Source organism: Bos indicus x Bos taurus, chromosome 5, assembly GCF_003369695.1.
Source record: "Bos indicus x Bos taurus breed Angus x Brahman F1 hybrid chromosome 5, Bos_hybrid_MaternalHap_v2.0, whole genome shotgun sequence".
Lineage (NCBI taxonomy): Eukaryota > Metazoa > Chordata > Mammalia > Artiodactyla > Bovidae > Bos > Bos indicus x Bos taurus.
The window spans coordinates 96,115,657-96,137,118 of record NC_040080.1 but is presented as its reverse complement, the minus strand read 5'-3'; the positions used below and the strand labels follow the sequence as shown (position 1 = coordinate 96,137,118).

The 21,462-nt window shown below is 37.5% G+C and overlaps 1 protein-coding gene across 2 annotated transcripts in view; it reads right to left on the bottom strand.

Annotated features, from left to right (window-relative positions):
* The window catches only part of CEP83 (centrosomal protein 83), a 139,921-nt gene that overhangs the window by 43,263 nt on the left and 75,196 nt on the right, over positions 1-21,462 (bottom strand). For both annotated transcript variants that reach the window (XM_027543148.1, XM_027543149.1), the window contains exons 4-7: positions 14,703-14,795; positions 11,879-12,010; positions 6,794-7,042; positions 3,031-3,162 (exon numbers count right to left, since the gene is read on the bottom strand). In XM_027543148.1, coding sequence (XP_027398949.1) covers positions 3,031-3,162; positions 6,794-7,042; positions 11,879-12,010; positions 14,703-14,795 — 606 coding nt within the window. The remainder of the gene's footprint in view (positions 1-3,030; positions 3,163-6,793; positions 7,043-11,878; positions 12,011-14,702; positions 14,796-21,462) is intronic.

Sequence of the window (21,462 nt, the reverse complement as noted above, 5' to 3'; positions counted from 1 at the left end):
AAACTTTAGGAAAACCAGGAATCTTTTCTTAAATAAAATGTACAAGTTAAAATGTCGCACATAATTTGAAAAGATTTATAGTCTTCTTAACTTCCCAGGGCCAAGCTACCCTGTTTGTTTTTTCCACAATGTGTTTTCCATGTAGATTCTAGTCTTTGTGAATTTGCTTTATGCTTCTGACACAAGAGAAGTATTAATATTCAGAGAATATTAGCTAGTATTAATAAAACTTTAAGAAGTATAACAAAGTAGCAAGAACAGGCATTTTATAAGGGTTCAGAATCTGTTAAATTACACAAAAACACACAAGAAAACAATATGCGTAAGCAAGAAATTCAAATATAGTTGAAAAAATGTATTACTCAAGAAGCTCTTCAAGTAAATTCCAAAGAGACAGTATTCAAACTCTGATCTTTTTCAAAGGTCAGAGATGGAATGACCTTATTAACTTACATAATAAGGATAACTCTGTGGGATGACTTCCTTAAAACTATACATTTTATTGGAGTCCTAAAGCTCAAACACCTCAAGAGGTAACAGAAGAATTTATCTAACTGAATATAAAATATGTTTAAGGTCATTATTTTTAGGCCATCTTTGGTAATACTTTTTTTTTGGTAATACTTTTTAATCCAAGACATTGATAGTTACGTGACATAACTGTTCAAAACCTAACAAACATTTACAAATCTGAATAATTTAGACAAAAACACCCCAGGTGTTCCTTTGCATTGCAAGCAATCATTTGTGAGAACTACAAAATGTTGATGAAAATTTCAAGTTGCAAAGAAAACTGTGACAATGCTTAAAACATTATTTTAAAATTTATCCTTCCAACAAAATATTTTTATAATGCAAGATCTCAAATGAAAACTTGATTTGTCTAAAGTTGATGGGTGGTTTCTAATAGACCATTTATATGCAAAATAATGCAAATGTGCCTTTAACAAAACAGGCAACTCTTAGCAATGTATGTTAATAAGTCTGAAAGTGGAAAATATATGTATTTGCCACAGAAAAAACTGGGTAGACTATCTTCCAAGGATGGCATCTAATATATCTAATATTATGGCTTTGGCCTTTCAGACACAGAAATCCAATTTTGTCACTACACTTAAAGACAACTCTCAAGGTCAGAGAGAGATTACTAAAGTTTACAAAGTTCACACTACTGAAGCTTACAAAAAGTGATCTATAAAACCAGAAAGTCAGTTTATTAATCATGAACAAAAAACTGTAATGGAAACTAGAATATTCTAACCCTGAAGGACCAGTGCATTCTCTCCCTGTACCAAAAATTTCAGAGAAAGCTGCTTAGGATAATGCAATCAGAACCAAAGGAATGGGAGGAATTGATTATTTCATAGCCACAACTTAAAACAGATTGAGGTATTCCTTTCCACAGTAAGAATAATCTCTTCAGTGGGACCAGAATACTCACACTCTGCCAACTAAAACTATCTCTTTCTTCTGTTATAAACACTGTTTGACTCTGGACAAGGAATTTATGATGAATACATTACTTCTCTAGATAAGTCCACATATTTCTACCAGACTATGGTAAGTTCCCTATGGTCTAGAAACTTTTTTTAAGATGATTTTACATTACTCTAATAGAAATATAATACATGATCTCATTGACAGAAATCAGTTTTATTTTCAAGTTCTTAGAGCTGCCCCAAGTACTACTAATATAGGTATATTCAGGGTATATATTAGTCTTATGCTAAGTGCTTTATATCTAAGTGCAGAATATCTCATTTAATCTCTGCCACACTCTATAAAGTATTAGTCTTCTTTCATAAAAGAAAATGCTAAAGTCTTCATAGAGAAAGTAAATTGCCCAAGATCACACAGCTAGTAAGGGGAAGAAATGTAATTTGAATGTCGGACTCCCCCCAGTGCTGATATTCACTACAGTATTCTATAAAGTACTTTCATCATTGGTATCCTACTTCTGGTTACTGGAGCCTGGAAAATCCCATGCACGGAGGAGCCTGGTAGGCTGCAGTCCATGGGGTCGCTAGGAGTCGGATACGATTGAGCGACTTCACTTTCACTTTTCACTTCCATGCATTGGAGAAGGAAATGGCAACCCACTCCAAGGTTCTTGCCTGGAGAATCCCAGGGACGGGGGAGCCTGGTGGCTGCTGTCTATGGGGTTGCACAGAGTCAGACACGACTAAAGTGACTTAGCATAGCATAGCATATATATACTGCCTTTGAGGGAGGAAAAAACATCTAAATTTCTGAGAATACTGTATATTAAAGATGCTCAAACCACTATATTCTTTAAAAAAATGCAGATAATGCTGCTGATTCAGTCATTTAACAAATATTAATTGAGTGTCTACTGTGTGCCAGCACTGTTCCAGGAGCTAAGATCTAATAGTAACAGAAGCAACATCCTGGTTCTCCTGGAGCTTATATTTGATTGAAGGAAAAGGGATATAAAAGACAAAAATAAACAAATTCATCACATGGCGTTAAGACATATAAAGGAAAATAAAGCAGATAAAAAAGACAGAGAGTAAGGTGGAGGAAGAGGGAAGATGGTATTTCACTAAGTGAAGAAACAAAAGTCCTCTCTGATAAGGCAACATCAGAAATAGGTGAGGAAGAAGCAATATACATATGTGAGGGAAGATCATGCAAGGTAGGCAAGCACAAAGGCCCTGAGGTAGAAGCCTGATCAAAGAAGAGTGAGAAGACCAGTGAGGCTAGAGCAAAGTGAACAGGAGGGAAAACAGACTATGAGGACTGGGGAAAGACTGCAGAGGCCAGATCACACAAAGCTCTGACAGGGTAGAGTGAAGAGACCAAGTCAGGAGGCTAATCTAAAAACTAGACTAGAATGGTCACAATAAAAGGCAGTTAGAATGGTCAAATTCGACATGTATTTAGAAGGTAGAATAAGACCAAAAAAGAGACTTCAACATAGAAAAGTAAGCTACTTAAACACAAAATTCCTTTGTCATTATACAGTCTCAAGCATTTTAAAGAATAAAGCAGATACTGAGGACAACTTACTTTACTGGCCAATGTATTTACTTCCCGTTCGGCTTTATGCAATTTACTAGTTAACGCAGTGTTTTGTTCATTGCTTGATTGTAGCTCTTTTTCCAAGCGTTCAGCCTGTAGTTTAGCTGACTGTTTTTCAGCCTTTTATTAAAACAAAATATTTTAAAATTTGCTAATTTTTCACAATTATATAGAAATAAGCACTAATTAAATAAATGTAATAATCACACTACCTCCAATTATCCAAAACCTCAACATTAACATATACAAAGTAACAAGTTTTATCAAAGCAATCAGAAGAATTCAAATGAAAGATCTGTTCCAGGCAATATGCAAGAAAGTTACCTAGACAACTTACTTTTCAACAGCCCCCACACCAAGCTAAAACCCATATACTTCTCTCAGAGAATGCGTACCTAAACACACATTTGATACCTATTTACTATTATTGTGAACATAATTCAAATAAGCATTCTGGGGGATTATAAGTACATAGAAGATATGAAAAAATGTATTACCAGGTAGACAGGAGGGCTCATTTGTGGTATTCTCCAAAGAAGACATACAGATGGCTAACAAACACATGAAAAGATGCTCAACATCACTCATTATCAGAGAAATGCAAATCAAAACCACTATGAGGTACCATTTCACGCCAGTCAGAATGGCTGCGATCCAAAAGTCTACAAGCAATAAATGCTGGAGAGGGTGTGGAGAAAAGGGAACTCTCTTACACTGTTGGTGGGAATGCAAACTAGTACAGCCACTATGGAGAACAGTGTGGAGATTCCTTAAAAAACTGGAAATAGAACTGCCTTATGATCCAGCAATCCCACTGCTGGGCATACACACTGAGGAAACCAGAAGGGAAAGAGACACGTGTACCCCAATGTTCATCGCAGCACTGTTTATAATAGCCAGAACATGGAAGCAACCTAGATGTCCATCAGCAGATGAATGGATAAGAAAGCTGTGGTACATATACACAATGGAGTATTACTCAGCCATTAAAAATAATACATTTGAATCAGTTCTGATGAGATGGATGAAACTGGAACCTATTATACAGAGTGAAGTAAGCCAGAAAGAAAAACACCAATACAGTATACTAACGCATATATATGGAATTTAAAAAGATGGTAACAATAACCCTTTGTACGAGACAGCAAAAGAGACACTGATGTATAGAACAGTCTTATGGACTCTGTGGGAGAGGGAGAGGGTGGGGAGATTTGGGAGAATAGCATTGAAACGTGTATAATATCATGTATGAAACAAGTCGCCAGTCCAGGTTCGATGCACGGTACTGGATGCTTGGGGCTGGTGCACTGGGACGACCCAGAAGGAGGGTAGGGGAAGGAGGAGGGAGGAGGGTTCAGGATGGGGAACGTGGGTATACCTGTGGCGGATTCATTTCGATATTTGGCAAAACTAATACAATATTGTAAAGTTTAAAAATAAAATAAAATAAAAAGTGAGAACTGAAAACCTAAAATCAATGGAGATTAAGGGGAAAAAAAAAAAAAAAACCCAAGCGATGAAAATTTTAAAATCCTCACTAATCTGGAGCTTAGTTCCTGACCTCATCACATAATAAAAATTCTTAATGAAGTTGTCAAGAAAATTCCTGGATGGTAATATTCATAGTACTCTTTAATTAGAAAGGGAAAAATAAATACTTTTTAAAAATATTTCTATTCAAAATAGCTAACATGAAAACATTTTGCAATTAAAGGATAAGCTTCAGTTCTATAACATCTCATTTCCTACATATCTTAAATATAAGGAGTACATTAAAAATAACTCAAAAACTTATTTTCCTCACATATAAAATGATACTCTCCAGGCACAATGAGAGCCAAAAAAAAACAAAAAACAAAAAACCCAACAGAGAAAGGCATGCTACTGCCATTTACTTATTTTCATCTGACAAATAATAAAAACATAGGCTTTTTTGAAAACATCACAAATAAACTTCCCACCCTATGTCATCATTCAACTTGTCCTAAAAATAATCACTAAACAACCTCAACACAAAGTTTCACACAGAGATCACATACCACACTCAAATCACAGTCATCCCACTTACTCTGTCACTGAGGAGATACGTTAAGGATGGAAGGATAGCAACATAAACACTTCATTCTGAACTGCCTCGTGTCTAAGGTCCAATGATACTGTCCAATGACAACTTTAGTTCAGGAATCCGCTAAATACTGCCAGGAGCTTCCTCCGGAAAACAAAAAGGTGACTTCTACTCTTCAAAACATACTACGATACTTCTTTTACCAGCTGGCAGCCTGGAAAAAACTCGCTACTTCGGATTTGGATATCGGATTTTAAATAAAAACTACGTGCACACTAATTTCCCTCCAGTTCAAATCACTTCACAACTATTTTGAAACATTCTGAAAACAAAACATTTCAGATTGCTCAAAATAAATAAATTTTTAAAAACTATGAAACTAGTATATTGGCTTCATGTAAGACACTAAGCATTATCTAAATAAAATGATAAAGGGGTCCAGAATTTGCCACTGTGACATAAAAATTACTTTGAGCTGAAGTCTTCTGAGAATCAGAAGACACAGGAAAAACTTTTTCCTTGAACTCCTCTTATCTGTCTAAAAGCAGAGCCTCTAAAAAGAACTTAAGTGTTAGAACTCCCTTCCCCAAGGGTTTCATAACTAGGGAAGATCAATTTCTATCACAGGAGACACCACCACCAGGATAAGAAATCACCTACACAAACATCATCACAAAATTGTCACATCTCCCATTTGTTTTCCTAAGGGCCCATTTATCTTTCCTAAAAGTCATTTGTTTTCCTATAATTGTCCTTTCTCCCCATCTCTTTTCCTCATTAAAATGGTGCTGCTGCTGCTGCTAAGTCGCGTCAGTCTCGTCTGACTCTGTGTGACCCCATAGACGGCAGCCCACCAGGCTCCTCCATCCATGGGATTTTCCAGGCAAGAGTACTGCAGTGGCTTGCCTTCTCCATAAAATGGTGTATAAGCCCCAAATTACAATTGTCTCTGAGTCACATTTTTCTGTGAACTTCTGTTTATACACATGAATAAAAATCTGTCTTTTCTCTTGCTAATCTATCTGTTGTCAGTTTAACTCACAATCCTCAAACACTGAACCTAAGAGGATAAAGTAAAAGTTTTTCCTTTCCAACAATGGAAACCCAGAACTTCATAGGAGAATACCTAAGAGTACCAATGTAGCTCTGACAGCTCTTTTCTTTCCCTAATGAACTTAGGAATACTTCAGTAAAGGCTTTATATGCTTTAGCAGCCAAGCTGAATTTTGTTACTCTGGCATGAAGCTGTCATAAGACATAAACGCAGTATTTCTGTTGAAACAGGATTTATGATTTTAAGATCTTAAATCACAGCGTAAGGGAATAACTAGAAAGAAATTGCTCTTTCTGGTTTGAGATGATTTTAGTCTTCAGAAACTCAATTTTTTAAAAAAATTTTTGAATATTCTACTCTGTGGCATTATAAGAGTTAAAACAGTTCAGCTAGGTGACATGACTCCCAAAGAATAAACAATCCCTTTGTAAATGTGGTAGCATAGCTATTGCTTCAATCAAGAGCTTTCTTCTTTACAGAAAGTATATCTACTCTTGGTATTCCACAAATGCGTCAGCATTAAAGTGGTGAGCACATATTTATGCTCTAAAAATCAAAGGTCTGTCAACTGCACTTCAAATAGAAAAAGAAAAAGGATGCCATAGTCTACCGGGAAGCAATTAAAATCTTACCTCCAGGGATCTGACTGTAGCCTGCATCTCAGCCAACTGCCGCACCTGAATTCTTTGGACATTTTCTGCCTGAGCACTAGAATTCTCTTTTTCAGCTCTTAATTCTGCTATTTCAGCTTCTAAACTTTTTAATTTCTGATGCAAATGGGCTTTTGCTCGAACAAGTTGCTCCATTCGGTTGCTCTCTCTTGTGGGATCAACACTGTGCAATTGGTTAAGGAGTTCTTTATCTTCCTCCAATCTTGCAATCTAATAATAATTTGAAAGAAAACATACAACCTTAAATTATCAAATTTTCAGTCATAAACATGCTTTACAAGTCAGCAAATTAAAATTTGAAATTGCACAATATGAAACAAAAAAGTTCAGGTGGTGAATGAAAAAGGAAAGGAAAAAAAAAATCCTAAAATGTCACGTTCTTCATCCTGTACTTGGCATGACTGAAATGTGAGGGCAAGGATCCTGTCCTATTTTTCTCCCTCCATCTCCTCATGGTGTTTGGCACAGGGCTTCATCAGATGCTGGCTAAAGTTCAAAATTAAAAATAATACTACAGAATAATTTAAAATATGTCAAGTATTTTTAAAATTCATCAGAACATTATAGGGACTTATGCAAGATCAATATGCTCATTACTCCTAAGCTTTTCCTCATCTGACAGTAATTCTTTGGCTATATCTACACTAATAAAATCATCTAGTCCAAAGCAACTTAATTTATTAAAAAAAGCTGCTTGTCCATATTACTAACTACAAATGTGACTGATGAGAGTTTTAATGATAGCTGAGAGTTTATTAAAGCCCCAGTTGTAGTGATGGCCTAGTTCTTAATTCTCAGATGCAAGAAAGAACTGAAAATCACTACCCCAGGGTAATGACAAATCACCAGGGAACTTGTTGAACAGAAAGACCAATGGTTTTATTCATGCCAACCATTGCGACTGGATCCCAAGCACCTCAGCATCAGGAGATTTCAAGCTGCTTCCTAACCTCTAAGGCACTTCAGAGGTCTCTCACCTCCAGGAATGAGGGTCCAAGTAATCAGAGTAAAACTCATTCTTTCCCTTCGCTGATCTCTCCAACTCCCTATCCCCTACTAACAAAACTTTGTTGTTAACCATACCAGCTCCTCTTTTTATATATGGGGTTTCTTTAGATGATTTAACTCAAAAAAAAAAAAAAAAAATTCAGTTGTTTAAAAAAAAGAGAGAGAAAGAAAGTTAAAAACGACAGCTATAAACACCACCAGGGGTTGTTTTAGCCAGGATGAGCTTAGAAGGCTCACTTTAAGCCAAAAGGACTTAAAGTAATGCACTGCAGCCTGGGCCAAAAAGGCCCAAGAGACAACTGATTGCTCACATCGCTATAAATGAATCTAAGAAGTGAGATCAAGAAGCAACAGTTAGAACCTAACATGGAACAATGGCTGCTGCTGCTGCTGCTAAATCCCTCAGTCACGTCCGACTCTGTGTGACCCCACAGACGGCAGCCCACCAGGCTCCCCCGTCCCTGGGGTTCTCCAGGCAAGAACACTGGAGTGGGCTGCCATTTCCTTCTCCAATGCATGCATGCCTGCTAAGTCACTTGAGTCATGTACAACTCTGTCCAACCCCATAGACAGCAGCCCACCAGGCTCCTCTGTCCACAGGACTCTCCAGGCAAGAATACTGGAATGGGTTGCCATTTCCTTCTCCGTGGAACAATGGACTGGTTCCAAATTGGGAAAGGAATATATCAAGGCTGTATATTGTCACCCTGCTTATATGCAGAGTACATCATGAGAAATGCCCAGCTGGATAAAGCTCAAGCTGGAATCAAGATAGCTGGGAGAAATATCAATAACCTCAGAAATGCAGATGACACCACCCTTATGGAAGAAAGAGAAGAGGAACTAAAGAGGCTTTTGATGAGGGTGAACAAGGAGAGTGAAAAAGCTGGTTTAAAAATCAACATTCGAAAAACGAAGATTGTGGCATCCAGTCCCCTCACTTTTGTCTATTATAATGTAGTTCAGAGTAATCTGAGAAGGGTGTAAGTTAGAGAATTTGGAATATTTTAAATAAAGGAAACACCTGGACCTAAAGCAGCGCTTCAGATAGAACTTTAGAACCCACCAGAACAAAAGTGTTCTGAGAGATTTCATGATGTCTACCAACGTGATTATGTACATGTCAGCGTAAGGACCCAAACAAGGAGGGCATGATCAGTTCTCCTGCTACCAGTGCTATAAGGAAAACAGCATGTGGTAACAGAGACCCAGAAAAGTTCTCCTTTTTGTCATAGAACTTTGGCTTCTCATGATCCCTACATAATCCAAGGTAGAGTACAGCCAGTTTGGGACACATGATGGAATAGCCTCAGAGAGCTGTCATTATGTATTCTATCAGTTTTTCATATGGTGCAATGTTCACTGCCCTCTCTCAAGATCTTAATACTTCTTCACTGGATTACTCTTTCACTCATTCAGCCTACATTACAATCACCTGAACCTAAAACTCTCTGTACTGCTCTTCATTACTATTTGCAGAATAATATAAAATCAGAGTCCTAATAAAATGAAAACACAGTAGTACCACTTCCAAATAAGAATGCATGCAACTTCAGAATTTCATTTGTATAAAACCCCAGACTTAATATGTGCTTACAGTCAATTGCACTAAGAAATTACGGCGTATCTTTTTTTATAAGATATCTTCTTCGTGTAATTTTTAAAATTTAAAATATCACAAGGAAAATGTGAATTCCTAGCATGCTCCTCAGGAAAACACTAATAACAAAATTTTCCTCAAGTATTACCATATGAATCAAAACTTCTTTCATCTGTAGAAGTGAAAATGTACAACTATTGTGTGAGTCCTTAATTAATGCAAGAAAATCCAATTATTTTTAATACACCAAGATAATATATTTTATACCAGTTAAAATTGTAAAATTGATAGATGGCAAGGGTAGGCCTCACTTTGAAGTTTTACTGCTGTTTTGCGATCCACATCGTCTCACTAGTTTTTACTTTAATTGTACAGAGAAACTGGAGTGTAAAGATAAGTGATGGAATGAAAGCAGACACCAATTATCCACTAATTAATACTGCTCCTGCATAATCAACTGGGAAGTAGAAAGGAGAGAACTTCGGCCTTATTAGAAAATTTTACTTTTCCAGATTTTACTAATCATGGCATAGAGCTAGCCATTTATCTCCAGATTTCTAAGAACATCATAAGACATTCCAATTAGAAAATTAATGATGCCACTGGCATCTTAAAATTTTTAATGATTATCATTTGGCCTTTCATGGATGAAAAATAGAATAGCCATCAGATTTCAGATGCATGTTTCATTCTTTAAAAAAAAAAAAAAGATAAAACTAAGAGAGCACAAATAATCATTACCAGATAAACATCAACCAACATTAGATTTTAAAAGCAAAGTATAAAATAAGGCACCATTATCTTTAATCTCAGTAGTTACTCTTCAACATACTAAATCTACATTTTAAATTTGAAATTTTTATCATTCCTTTTCCCAAAGGAAAAATTTTATATGTAGTTCCCTTAAATCTATCATTATTATAGATTCAAAATCTTATATAATAGAAATCAACTCATTTCTCTACAACATTACAGTGGTAGATGGCCCCTAATTAACATGGCAACCTCGAATCATTAGTAATTTCAAATTTAAAACTCTGGGCTGGGAGTTGGGGTACCAGAGTTCACTTAACTTGGCTAATGAGTTTCTGTGAAACTCTGGGCAAGTCCCTTATCTTGTGCTTCAGTGTTTCCATTTAAAATGGACAAAATAAGACACTCCTGCCCCATTTCACTGACCATAACAGAAGTGAGATCAAATGTTTAAAAAAAAAAAAGGCCACAAATAATTTTTTAATGAAAAAGACTTATAATTATTTTTAGTCTTTTCAGTACCAAATTCTTAATGGACTCAAATGATCTGAGGTTCATTCAACTTCTTACATTTCAAATAATCATGGAGCAATTTACTCACTGATAAAAAGAAATCAGTTTGATCTAACCAGTAAATGTTAAAGGAAGGAGAGTATATTTTAGCTCTTTATTCCAATTAAAGACAATGCAATAAACATATGATGAAGATGTGTTTGTACACAGAACACTCCCCGTAACTACAGACAGCATTTTTTTTTTTATAAATTCAACTAGCATTAGATTTCTTATTTGAATCAAAGTGTGTTAGTTGCTCAGTTGTGTCCTGCTCTTTGTGACCCCACGGACTGTAGCCTGCCAGGCTCCTCTGTCCATGGAATTCTCCAGGCAAGACTACTGGTGTGGGTTGTCATTTCCTTCTCCAGGGGATCTTCCCTACGCAGGGTTTGAACCTGGGTCTCCTGCATTGCAGGCCAGTTCTTTCCCATCTGAGCCAGCAGGGAACATAGCAATAACATAGCATAACAGAAAACTGTTATTTATCTTTCCATCCTGAAAAATCACCTAAAAATAACATGAGGAATAAGAAACACAAATTTCATTTTTGGCAAATTTAGGAGACAAACCACAAAATGAGCACAGAGGCCGCCTAATTCAACAGACACAGAATATGGCTGTAGACTACAGGCATTGTTACGGTTGTAGATGTCAGGAAGAACACAGTGATGGTGAGGGGCACAATGTTCAGGGTGATGGGCACTCCCTAAGGTATAAACTCCTTAATTTTTATCAGTGGAAATAAGGCACACGGGCTGACAGCCAGAGCTCTCCTGAATTTGATTTGATTTTAATAAGTAGAGGGGGATCTAGCAGTATCTAGTATCTAACCAAGCAATCATACAGATAAACTGTATTTGCAAAGAGAAGTCTGTCTCTGTGGCTATGCATCTTCATTAACTGGGGCAAAAGGAAAGAGGGAAAGAAGAAAAATTAACATCAAAAAAGAACATTCACAAGAAAAATGCTGCTATAGAGCAGATGAAAATGACAAATATTAGCCATATAATTATTAGCCAATAAAACAATTATGCAATCAGCTCTAAGTTGGGATTCACAAAAAATATATAATCATAAAATTTTATTCATTAGTAGCATAACGACTAAACCAGTAATAATCAGTCACTCACCTCTGATTTGTGTTTTATTTTTTCTTCTTCTAAAATACGTGCAAATTCTTCTTTCTGGTGTTCAAATTCTGATTTGAGAAATGTATGTTCATAGCGAAGCTTATTATATTCAGCTCTATACTTTTCCACTTCCTAAATTTAAAAAGATTGTAATTTATCACAAATTTAAAAATGAAATTTCTAGTTACTTCAAAAATCACTTTTGCAAAAAATTTAAACTGTTTTATACTGAAAGCCATTCTAAAAGTAAAAAATAAGCCTAACAGAAGTATAAACAAAATTTGGAAAAGTCCTCATGACAAGAATGCTACAAACAGAATTAGCACACTCCTGAAAGGGTATTAATAAAGCAAATTATCATTAATCTCATTTCCTCATTGATTCTCATAATAGAAAAGTGTAGCATGTCAGAAGTTTTGACTTCTTGGCTTAATAAAATAATATTTAAGAATGTAACACACCTTTCAAAATAGATTTTAAAAATTAATTCTATGAGAAAGTAGCACTGAAATATTTACACTACCATGTATAAAATAGCTACCTAGTGGGAAGCTGCTATACACCACAGGGAGCTCAGCTCAGTGCTCTGTGATAACCTAAAGAGGTGGAATGGGGGGTGGGGGTGGAAGGGAGGCTCAAAAAGGAGGGTATATACATACAGTTGATTCACACTGCAGTACAGTCAATATTGTTAAGCAATTACATTCAAATTTTAAAAAATAATAATAATAAAAACTAATTCTATAACATAAAATACCATCTTAAAAGTCAGAAAGGATGAATTCTAAGTATGTAAATGGTTATCTGAATGCTTAGCATAATAACCTAAGGTTCAATCAAATGTTATAATGAAAGTCCAAGTCAACACACCAGTCTGAAGTATAACTTCAACCCTCCTGACTAACCAACAACACATGCAGTACCTATGATCCAATTCTGATCCCTAACACTAAAAAGTTGATAGCATTCTGAATCTCAATAAAAACTTAGGCAAAAGAGCAAGAAGAAGGAGACACTATTTCAACATGTATCAAGAAATTAATAAGGAATTAATAAGGAAAGCATGCCTCCTAAAATACTCAGCTCACTGTAAATCTTCAGTTGAAAGATTTCTAAGCCAGTTTATTGACCAAGAAAATGGGTTTCATGATTTTATTATGGACATATTTTGGTTTAAAAAAAAAATCCTTTCACTTAACTTGATCATCTAACTCAGGTTTAAGTGATTTTGTTATATCCCCAAATTAAATCTACTCAGTTCAGTTCAGTCTCTCAGTTGTATCCGACTCTTTGCAACCCCATGGACTGCAGCACGAAAGGCGTCCCTGTCCATCACCAACTCCCAGAGTTTACTCAAACTCATGTCCATTGAGTCAGTGATGCCATCCAACCACCTCATCCTCTGTCGGCACCTTCTCCTCCTGCCTTCAATCTTTCCCAGCATTAGGGTCTTTTCATATGAGTCAGTTCTTTGTATCAGGTGTCCAAAGTATAGGGAGTTTCAGTTTCAACATCAGTCCCTCCAATGAATATTCAGGACTGATTTCCTTTAGGATGGACTGGTTGGATCTCCTTGCAGTCCAAGAGACTCTCAAGAGTCTTCTCCAACACCACAGTTCGAAAGCATCAGTTCTTTGGCACTCTTTCTTTATAGTCCAACTATCATATCCATACGTAACTACTGGAAAAACCATAGCCTCAACTAGATGGACCTCTGTTGGCAAAGTAATGTCTCTGCTTTTTAATATGCTGTCTAGGTTGGTCATAACTTTTCTTCCAAGGAGTAAGCGTCTTTTAATCTCATGGCTGCAGTCACCATCTGCAGTGATTTTGGAGCCCCCAAAATAGTTTACTACCACTAAACTGTAATGCTTTGGTTACCAACAAGGATGATATCCAAAAAAAGACTTTATCAAGCCAGAAAATCATTAGGAAAAGAGGATTCCACAACTATTCCACAACTATCAATGGCAATAGCACTAGACTACAACTTTCCAAAAGGGTCCATTGTGAAGGGGACAATATTCATTTGCATGTAAAAGGTTCAGTATATTTATTAAATAATGCAATATATAAAATGTCGAGCATAGTACCTAATATAGTCAGTATTTTTCATCTTTTCCTGTTCCTTTACCAAACAATTAGTCAAATTATACTAACATTGCATATGAGGAGACATTTCAATTTGAAGAAAAACTAATAAATTTTCACTTCTCTGAGGTTGCTTGAATTTCATTCTTTCATTCAACAAATATTAATTGAGCACCTGCTGTATGCTAAGAGTTTCAGGAATTTGGACTATAACAGTCAACCAAAACAAATAAAGGTTCCTCTTCTCATGCAACTTACATTCTAGCAGTTGTAAAGAGAAAAAATTTAAAACAAATAAATATATAGCATATTTAGAAGATTATAAATATTAGAGAAAAATTAAAAGTAGAGCAGGGTAAATGGGCATCCAAAAATCTAAAGAGTGATAGGAAAGGCAGGCTGCAATATTAAATGGAGGCAGTAGGTCAAAGTAGGCCTCACTGGGAAGGTGATATTTCAGTTGCCTTGAAGATGAGAAAGTTAACCAAGAGACACACGGCAGGAGTAACAGCTACGGCAAAGTCTCGAACTGCACCACTTCTAGAGTAACAAAGAAACACCAACAAGGTTAATGTGGAGGGAGGAACAGGATCTTATCCTGTGCAGTCTTGAAGGGCACTATAAGGACTGTGAGTAAGAATGGAAGCCACTGCAGGGCTTTTGAGTAGGAAAATGATGCTTTTCTCATCAAGCCTTTCACAGTCTAATGAAAATATAAATACAAATTACTTACTTCATCTAGATTCTTAAAACGTTCTCTCATTGGAGTTTCCAGCTCTTGTTGTATTTGGGCTCGTAACAATTCCAACTTTTGTGGAGTTAATACCTAATACATAGAGAAATAAAAACAATTCTAAATACAAAATCACAAATATTAAATTCGGGAATTAGACAAATTTTGAAGCCTCTCTCCTAATCCTAACAGTGAAATTCAACTAACAGAAATGCTGCTATATACTTAACTTCACAGTAATCATTATATAAGCAGAACCATCACTTGAAACAACAAAACTCAATTTCAAGCTCTCAGAGATTAACAGACGAACACACAGAGTCAAACTTCATAAAGATTACACAAATTTACCAGGAAGTATGTCTCTCCCCATAATTAGTTCAAAATCTCAAGTGAAAAATAATTTACACATATAAATACCTAAAAACAGGCAATACAGGTTTACCAGACAAGTAAAGATGAACAAAAAAGATATTTAGTATAGAAAAAATGGCACATCAAAGGAATGGGAAAACTAAACCTTAGGTAGAACACAAAACCAAAGAATGGATAAAATATTAACAAAATCCCATTAAATGAGGTAAAGACAATCACTGATTATTATTGCTACTATTCGGAAAAACTATGTTGGCAGCTAAGATTATCATGTTGGATACAGTGGCCAAATCTTTTTCAAGAGCAAGCAAAATAAATAATAATAATCTGGTATACCACAGGACATCCTGCAGACTCATTTTCAATCAGATAAAGCTGACATTTACTGTTTCAGCAAAATTAATTTAGGCTCCTCCCTTTTCTACTCTTACAGAACTCATATTTCAGTAAGTAAGTATATATGCAAACTTCTTAAAAGAGCACGGTCTTTAGTCACCATGTGCTCCTGAAAACTCACTACTGCCCAGTGCACAGGAAACAATTATTTCTTGAATGGATTAATGAATATCGGTTGTGAAAAAAAACAAAACCTAGTTTGTATTTACATTAATCTCTGAAAACGAAGACTAATGTTCACTGATTTATTCATCAATACTCCAAATATTTCAAAAACTTTACTGAATGAATCCCTACTACATATAAAGCATCATATAACACACTATAATCCACATAACATACTGTTTTAAAATTCCTTAACAAGCATTAATTTTAATTGCCACAACAATCCAGGATATATTGAGTAGCTACATTATCATATCCCTTTTTATCAAAACACACAGAGTCAAACTTCATAAAGATTACAAAAACTCCAGAAAGTATATCTCTCCCCCCAAAAAGCTCAAATCTCAAGGGAAAAATAATTTATACATACAAATACCTAAAAATAGGCAATATAGTTTTAATGGACAGGTAAAGACAAATGAAAAACATATTTAGTATAGAAAGAATAGCATATCAAAGGAATGGGAAAACTAAAACTTAGGCAGAACACAAAATCAAAGAATGGATAAAATATTAGATTCCCTGGGGAGAAAAATGATCCTCAAAGGTGGCCTAAAGGCATTTTAGGTAGAACCACACTAAGCACTACAGGAAATTCAGAATCCTGGGACCCTGCGTCAATACTGGTAGTAATCTCCAGACTCTGTAAGAACCAAGACCATGCTGAAACATTCTGTTAAACACCGCCCAGGTGAGGTGCATCCCGGCTGGAAACAAAAGGGAAAGGGTAGCCACAGAGTAGAAGATTCCTGAATACCAAGTTCATACTCTTATAACTTAGTATTTATTTAAATTTTTTTCTTTTTACTTAAAATGAATAAACATAATTACATAAATAAAAGAATTCAAACAAAATAGGAAAAATCTGTATTTTTCTCACTTCAGTCATCTAGCTTCCCTCTTAGAAAGCAATCAGTGTCAGTAACTTCCGTAGGCTTCTTCAGGCAGTCTATAGATGCATAAGCACATGTACTACTTTGCACCTTCTTTATTCATTGAAGGTTTTTGAGCTTAAGATCGGCATCACCATATGTACGTTTTAGGAAGAAGCAACATGGATCAAAAGTGCTGGTAGGAGAAAACTGGTGGCTATAGGAAGGAGAAGCAGTGAATGGGGCTAGAGAAACCAAAGAGAAAGTTCCTGTTACAATATGGTTTATGATGTCAAAAGACTAATTGAGTCCAAAGTGCAAGGGAATTGTTTCAGTTAGTTCAGTCACTCAGTCGTGTCAGACTCTATGTGACCCAATGGACTGCAGCATGCCAGGCCTCCCTGTTCATCATCAAATCCAGGAGTTTGCTCAAACTCATCCACTGAATCGGTGATGCCATCCAATCAACTTATCCTCTGTTGTCCCCTTCTCCTCCTGCCTTCAACCTTTCCCAGCATCAAGGACTTTTCCAATGAGTCAGTTCTTTGCATCAGGTGGCCAAAGTATTGGAGTTTCAGCTTCAGCATAAGTCTTTCCAATGAATATTCAGGACTGATTTCCTTTAGGATGGACTGGTTGGACCTCCTTGAAATCCAAGTGACTCTCAAGAGTGTTCTCCAACACCAGAGTTCAAAAGCATCAATTGTTTGGCGCTCAGCTTTCTTTATAGTCCAACTCTCATACCCATACATGACTACTGGAAAAACCACAGTTTTGACTAGATGGACCTTTGTTGTCAAAGTGATGTCTCTGCTTTATAATATGCTGCTCAGGTTGGTCATAACTTTTCTTCCAAGGAGCAAGCACCTTTTTAAATTTCATGGCTGCAGTCACCATCTGCAGTGATTGTGGAGCCCCAGAAAATAAAGTTTCTCACTGTGTCCGCATCTACTTGCCATGAAGTGATGGAACCAGATGCCACGATCTTCGTTTTCTGAATTTTGAGTTTTAAGGCAACTCTTTCACTCTCCTCTTTCACTTTCATCAAGAGGCTCTTTAGTTCTTCTTTGCTTTCTGCCATAAGGGTAGTGTCATTTGCATATCTGAGATAACTGATATTTCTCCCAGAAATCTTGATTCCAGCTTGTGCTTCATCCAGTCCAGTGTTTCTCATGATGTACTCTGCATATAAGTTAAATAAGCAGGGCCACAATATACAGCCTTGACTCCTTTCACGATTTGGAACCAGTCTGTTATTCCATGTCCACTTCTAACTGTTGCTTCTTGACCTGCATACAGATTTCACAAGAGGCAGGTCAGGTGGTCTGGTATTCCCAACTCTTGAAGAATTTTCCACAGTTTATTGTGATCCACACAGTCAAAGGCTTTGGCATAGTCAATAAAGCAGAAGTAGATGTTTTTCTGGAACTCTCTTGCTCTCAATGATCCAACGGATGCTGGCAATCTGATCTCTGGTTCCTCTGCCTTTTCTAAATCCAGCTTGAACATCTGAAAGTTCACGGTTCACGTACTGCTGAAGCCTGGCTTGGAGAATTTTGAGCATTACTTAACTAGTGTGTGAGATGAGTGCAGCTGTGCAGTAGTTCGAGCATTCTTTGGCATTGCCTTTCTTTGGGATTGGAATGAAAACTGATCTTTTCCAGTCCTGTGGCCACTCCTGAGTTTTCCAAATTTGCTGCCATACTGAGTGCAGCACTTTCACAGCATCATCTTTTAGCATTTCAAATAGCTCAACTGAAATTCCATCACCTCCACTAGCTTTGTTCACAGTGATGCTTCCTAAGGTCCGCTTCACTTCACATTCCAGGATGTCTGGCTCTAAGTGAGTGATCACACCATCGTGGTGATCTGGCTCATGAAGGTCTTTTTTGTACAGTTCTTCTGTGTATTCTTGCCACCTCTTCTTAATATCTTTTGCTTCTGTTAGATCCATAGCACTTCTGTCCTTTATTGTGGCCATCTTTGCCTAAAATGTTCCCTTGGTATCTCTAATTGTCTTGAGAGATCTCTAATCTTTCCCATTCTTTTGTTTTCTTCTATTTCTTTGCATTGGTCACTGAGGAAGGCTTTCTTCTCTCTCCTTGCTATTCCTTGGGACTCTGCATTCAAATGGATATATCTTTCCTTTTCTCCTTTGCCTTTCGCTTCTTTTCTTTTCACAGCTATTTGTAAGGCCTCCTCAGACAACCATTTTGTCTTTTTGCATTTCTTTTTCTTGGGAATGGTCTTGATCCCTGTCTCCTGTACAGTGTCATGAACCTCCGTCCATAGTTCTCAGGCCCTCTGTCTATCAGATCTAATGCCTTGAATCTATTTGTCACTTCCACTGTATAATAGTAAGGGATCTGATTTAGGTCATACCCAAATGGTCTTTCCCTATGTTCTTCAATTTAAGTCTGAATTTAGCAATAGGGATTTCCTGATCTGAGCCACAGTCAGCTCCCGGTCTTGTTTTTGCTGACTGTATAGAGCTTCTCCACTTTGGCTGCGAAGAATATAATCAATCTGATTTCGGTATTGACCATCTGGTGACGTCCATGTGTAGAGTCTTCTCTTGTGTTGCTGGAAATTAGCCTTTGCCCTGCTTCATTCTGTACCGCAAGGCCAAATTTGCCTGTTACTCCAGGTATCTCTTGACTTTCTACTTTTACATCCAGTCCCCTATAATGAAAAGGACATCTTTTTTGGGGTATTAGTTGTAGAATGTCTTGTAGGTCTTCACAGAACCATTCAACTTCAGCTTCTTCAGCATTACTGATCTGGGGCACAGATTTGGATTACTGTGATACTGAATGGTTTGCCTTGGAAACGAACAGAGATCATTCTGTCGTTTTTGAGGCTGCATCCAAGTACTGCATTTTGGACTCTTTTGTTGACTATGATGACTACTCCATTTCTTCTAAGGGATTCTTGCCCACAGTCATAGATATAATGGTCATCTGAGTTAAATCCACCCATTCCAGTCCATTTTAGTTCACTGAGTCCTAAAATGTCGATGTTCACTCTTGCCATCTCCTGTTTGACCACTTCCAATTTGCCTTGATTCATGGACCTAACATTCCAGGTTCCTATGCAGTATTGCCCTTTACAGGAGTGGAGCTTGCTTCCATCACCAATCACATCCACAACTGGGTGTTGTTTTTGCCTTGACTCTATCTCTTCATTCTTTCTGGAGTTATTTCTCCACTGATCTCCAGTAGCATATTGGACACCTATTGACCTGGGGAGTTCATCTTTCAGTGTCCTATCTTCTTGCCTTTTCAAACTGTTCATGGGGTTCTTAAGGCAAGAATACTGAAGTGGTTTGCCATTCCCTTCTTCAGTGGACCACATTTTGTCAGAACTCCCCACCATGTCCTGTCCGTCTTGGATGGGAGGCCCTAAACAGCATGGCTCATAGTTTCATTGAGTTAGACAAGGCTGTGGTCCATGTGATCAGATTGGTTAGTTTTCTGTGGTTGTGGTTTTCAGTCTGTCTGCCCTCTGATGGAGAAGGATAAGAGGCTTATGGAAGCTTCCTGATGGGAGAGACTGACTGAGGGGGAAACTGGGTCTTATTCTGATAGGCGGGGCCATGCTCAGTATATCTTTAATCCAATTTTCTATTGATGGGTGGAACTGTGTTCTCTCCCTGTTATTTATCTGGGGCCAAACTATGGTGGAGGTAATGAAGATAATGGCGACCTCCTTCAAAAGGTCCCATGCATGCACTGCTACACTCAGTGCCCCCAACCCTGTAGCAGGCTGCTGCCAACCCACGCCTCTGCCAGAGACTCCTGGACACTCACAGGTAAGTCTGGGTCAGTCTCTTGTGGGGTCACTGCTCCTTTCTCCTGGGTCCTGGTGCACACAAGGTTCTGTTTGTGCCCTCCAAGAGTCTGTTTTCGCAATCCTGTGTAAGTTCTGGAGGCTCTATGGTGGGGTTAATGGCGACCTCCTTCAAGGGGGCTTACGCCATACCAAGGTCTGCTGCACCCAGAGACCCTGCCCCTGCAGCAGTCCACTGCTGACCTGGACCTCTGCAGGAGACACTCAAACACAGTTCTGTCTCAGTCTCTGTGGAGTCTCTGGGTCCTGGGGTCTGTTTGAGCCCTCTGAACATCTCTGGCAGGTATGAGGTTTGTTTCTATATGCAATTTCGCCCCTCCTAACATCTTGCTGTGGGAGAAGGCAACGGCAATCCACTCCAGTACTCTTGCCTGGAAAATCCCATGGACGGAGAAGTCTGATAGGCTGCAGTTCATGGGGTCGCGAAGAGTTGGGCACGACTGAGGGACTTCACTTTCACTTTACACTTTCATGCACTGGAGAAGGAGATGGCAACCCACTCCAGTATTCTTGCCTGGAGAATCCCAGGGACAGAGGAGCCTAGTGGGCTGCCGTCTATAGGGTTGCACAGAGTTGGACACAACTGAAGCGACTTAGCAGCAGAAGCAGCAGCAACATCTTGCTGTACGGCTGGGCAAAAAGGTCATTCAGGTTTTTCTGTAAGCTGTAACAGAAAAACTCAAATGAACTTTTTGGCCAGCCCCATAATTTAAAAAGAATATGTAAATTTTATTTGGATCCTTTTTCAAACAAACCAACGTTAAAAACAACAAGAAAGCAAAACTGTGAGAATATTAGGAATATCTTAAAGAAAACATAACATTAAAAGGTTCTAAGAAATAAGTACTTTTAGGTATGGAAACAGTATTGTGGCTACTCCTCTGAGGAACTGCTCAGGTATATAATAGAGATAATGTACTAACATATCTAGGATTGAGATGATATGATTAGGTTCAAAATAATTCAGGGGGTTTGAGAGAGAGAGGAAAAATGTTAGAAGATAAGACAACACTGGCTCCGAGAGGGTAATTACAGATGCTTACATCTGTTATTGGTGATGGGTACATGGGGATGCATCATCCCACTCTCTATATTTTTGTAGT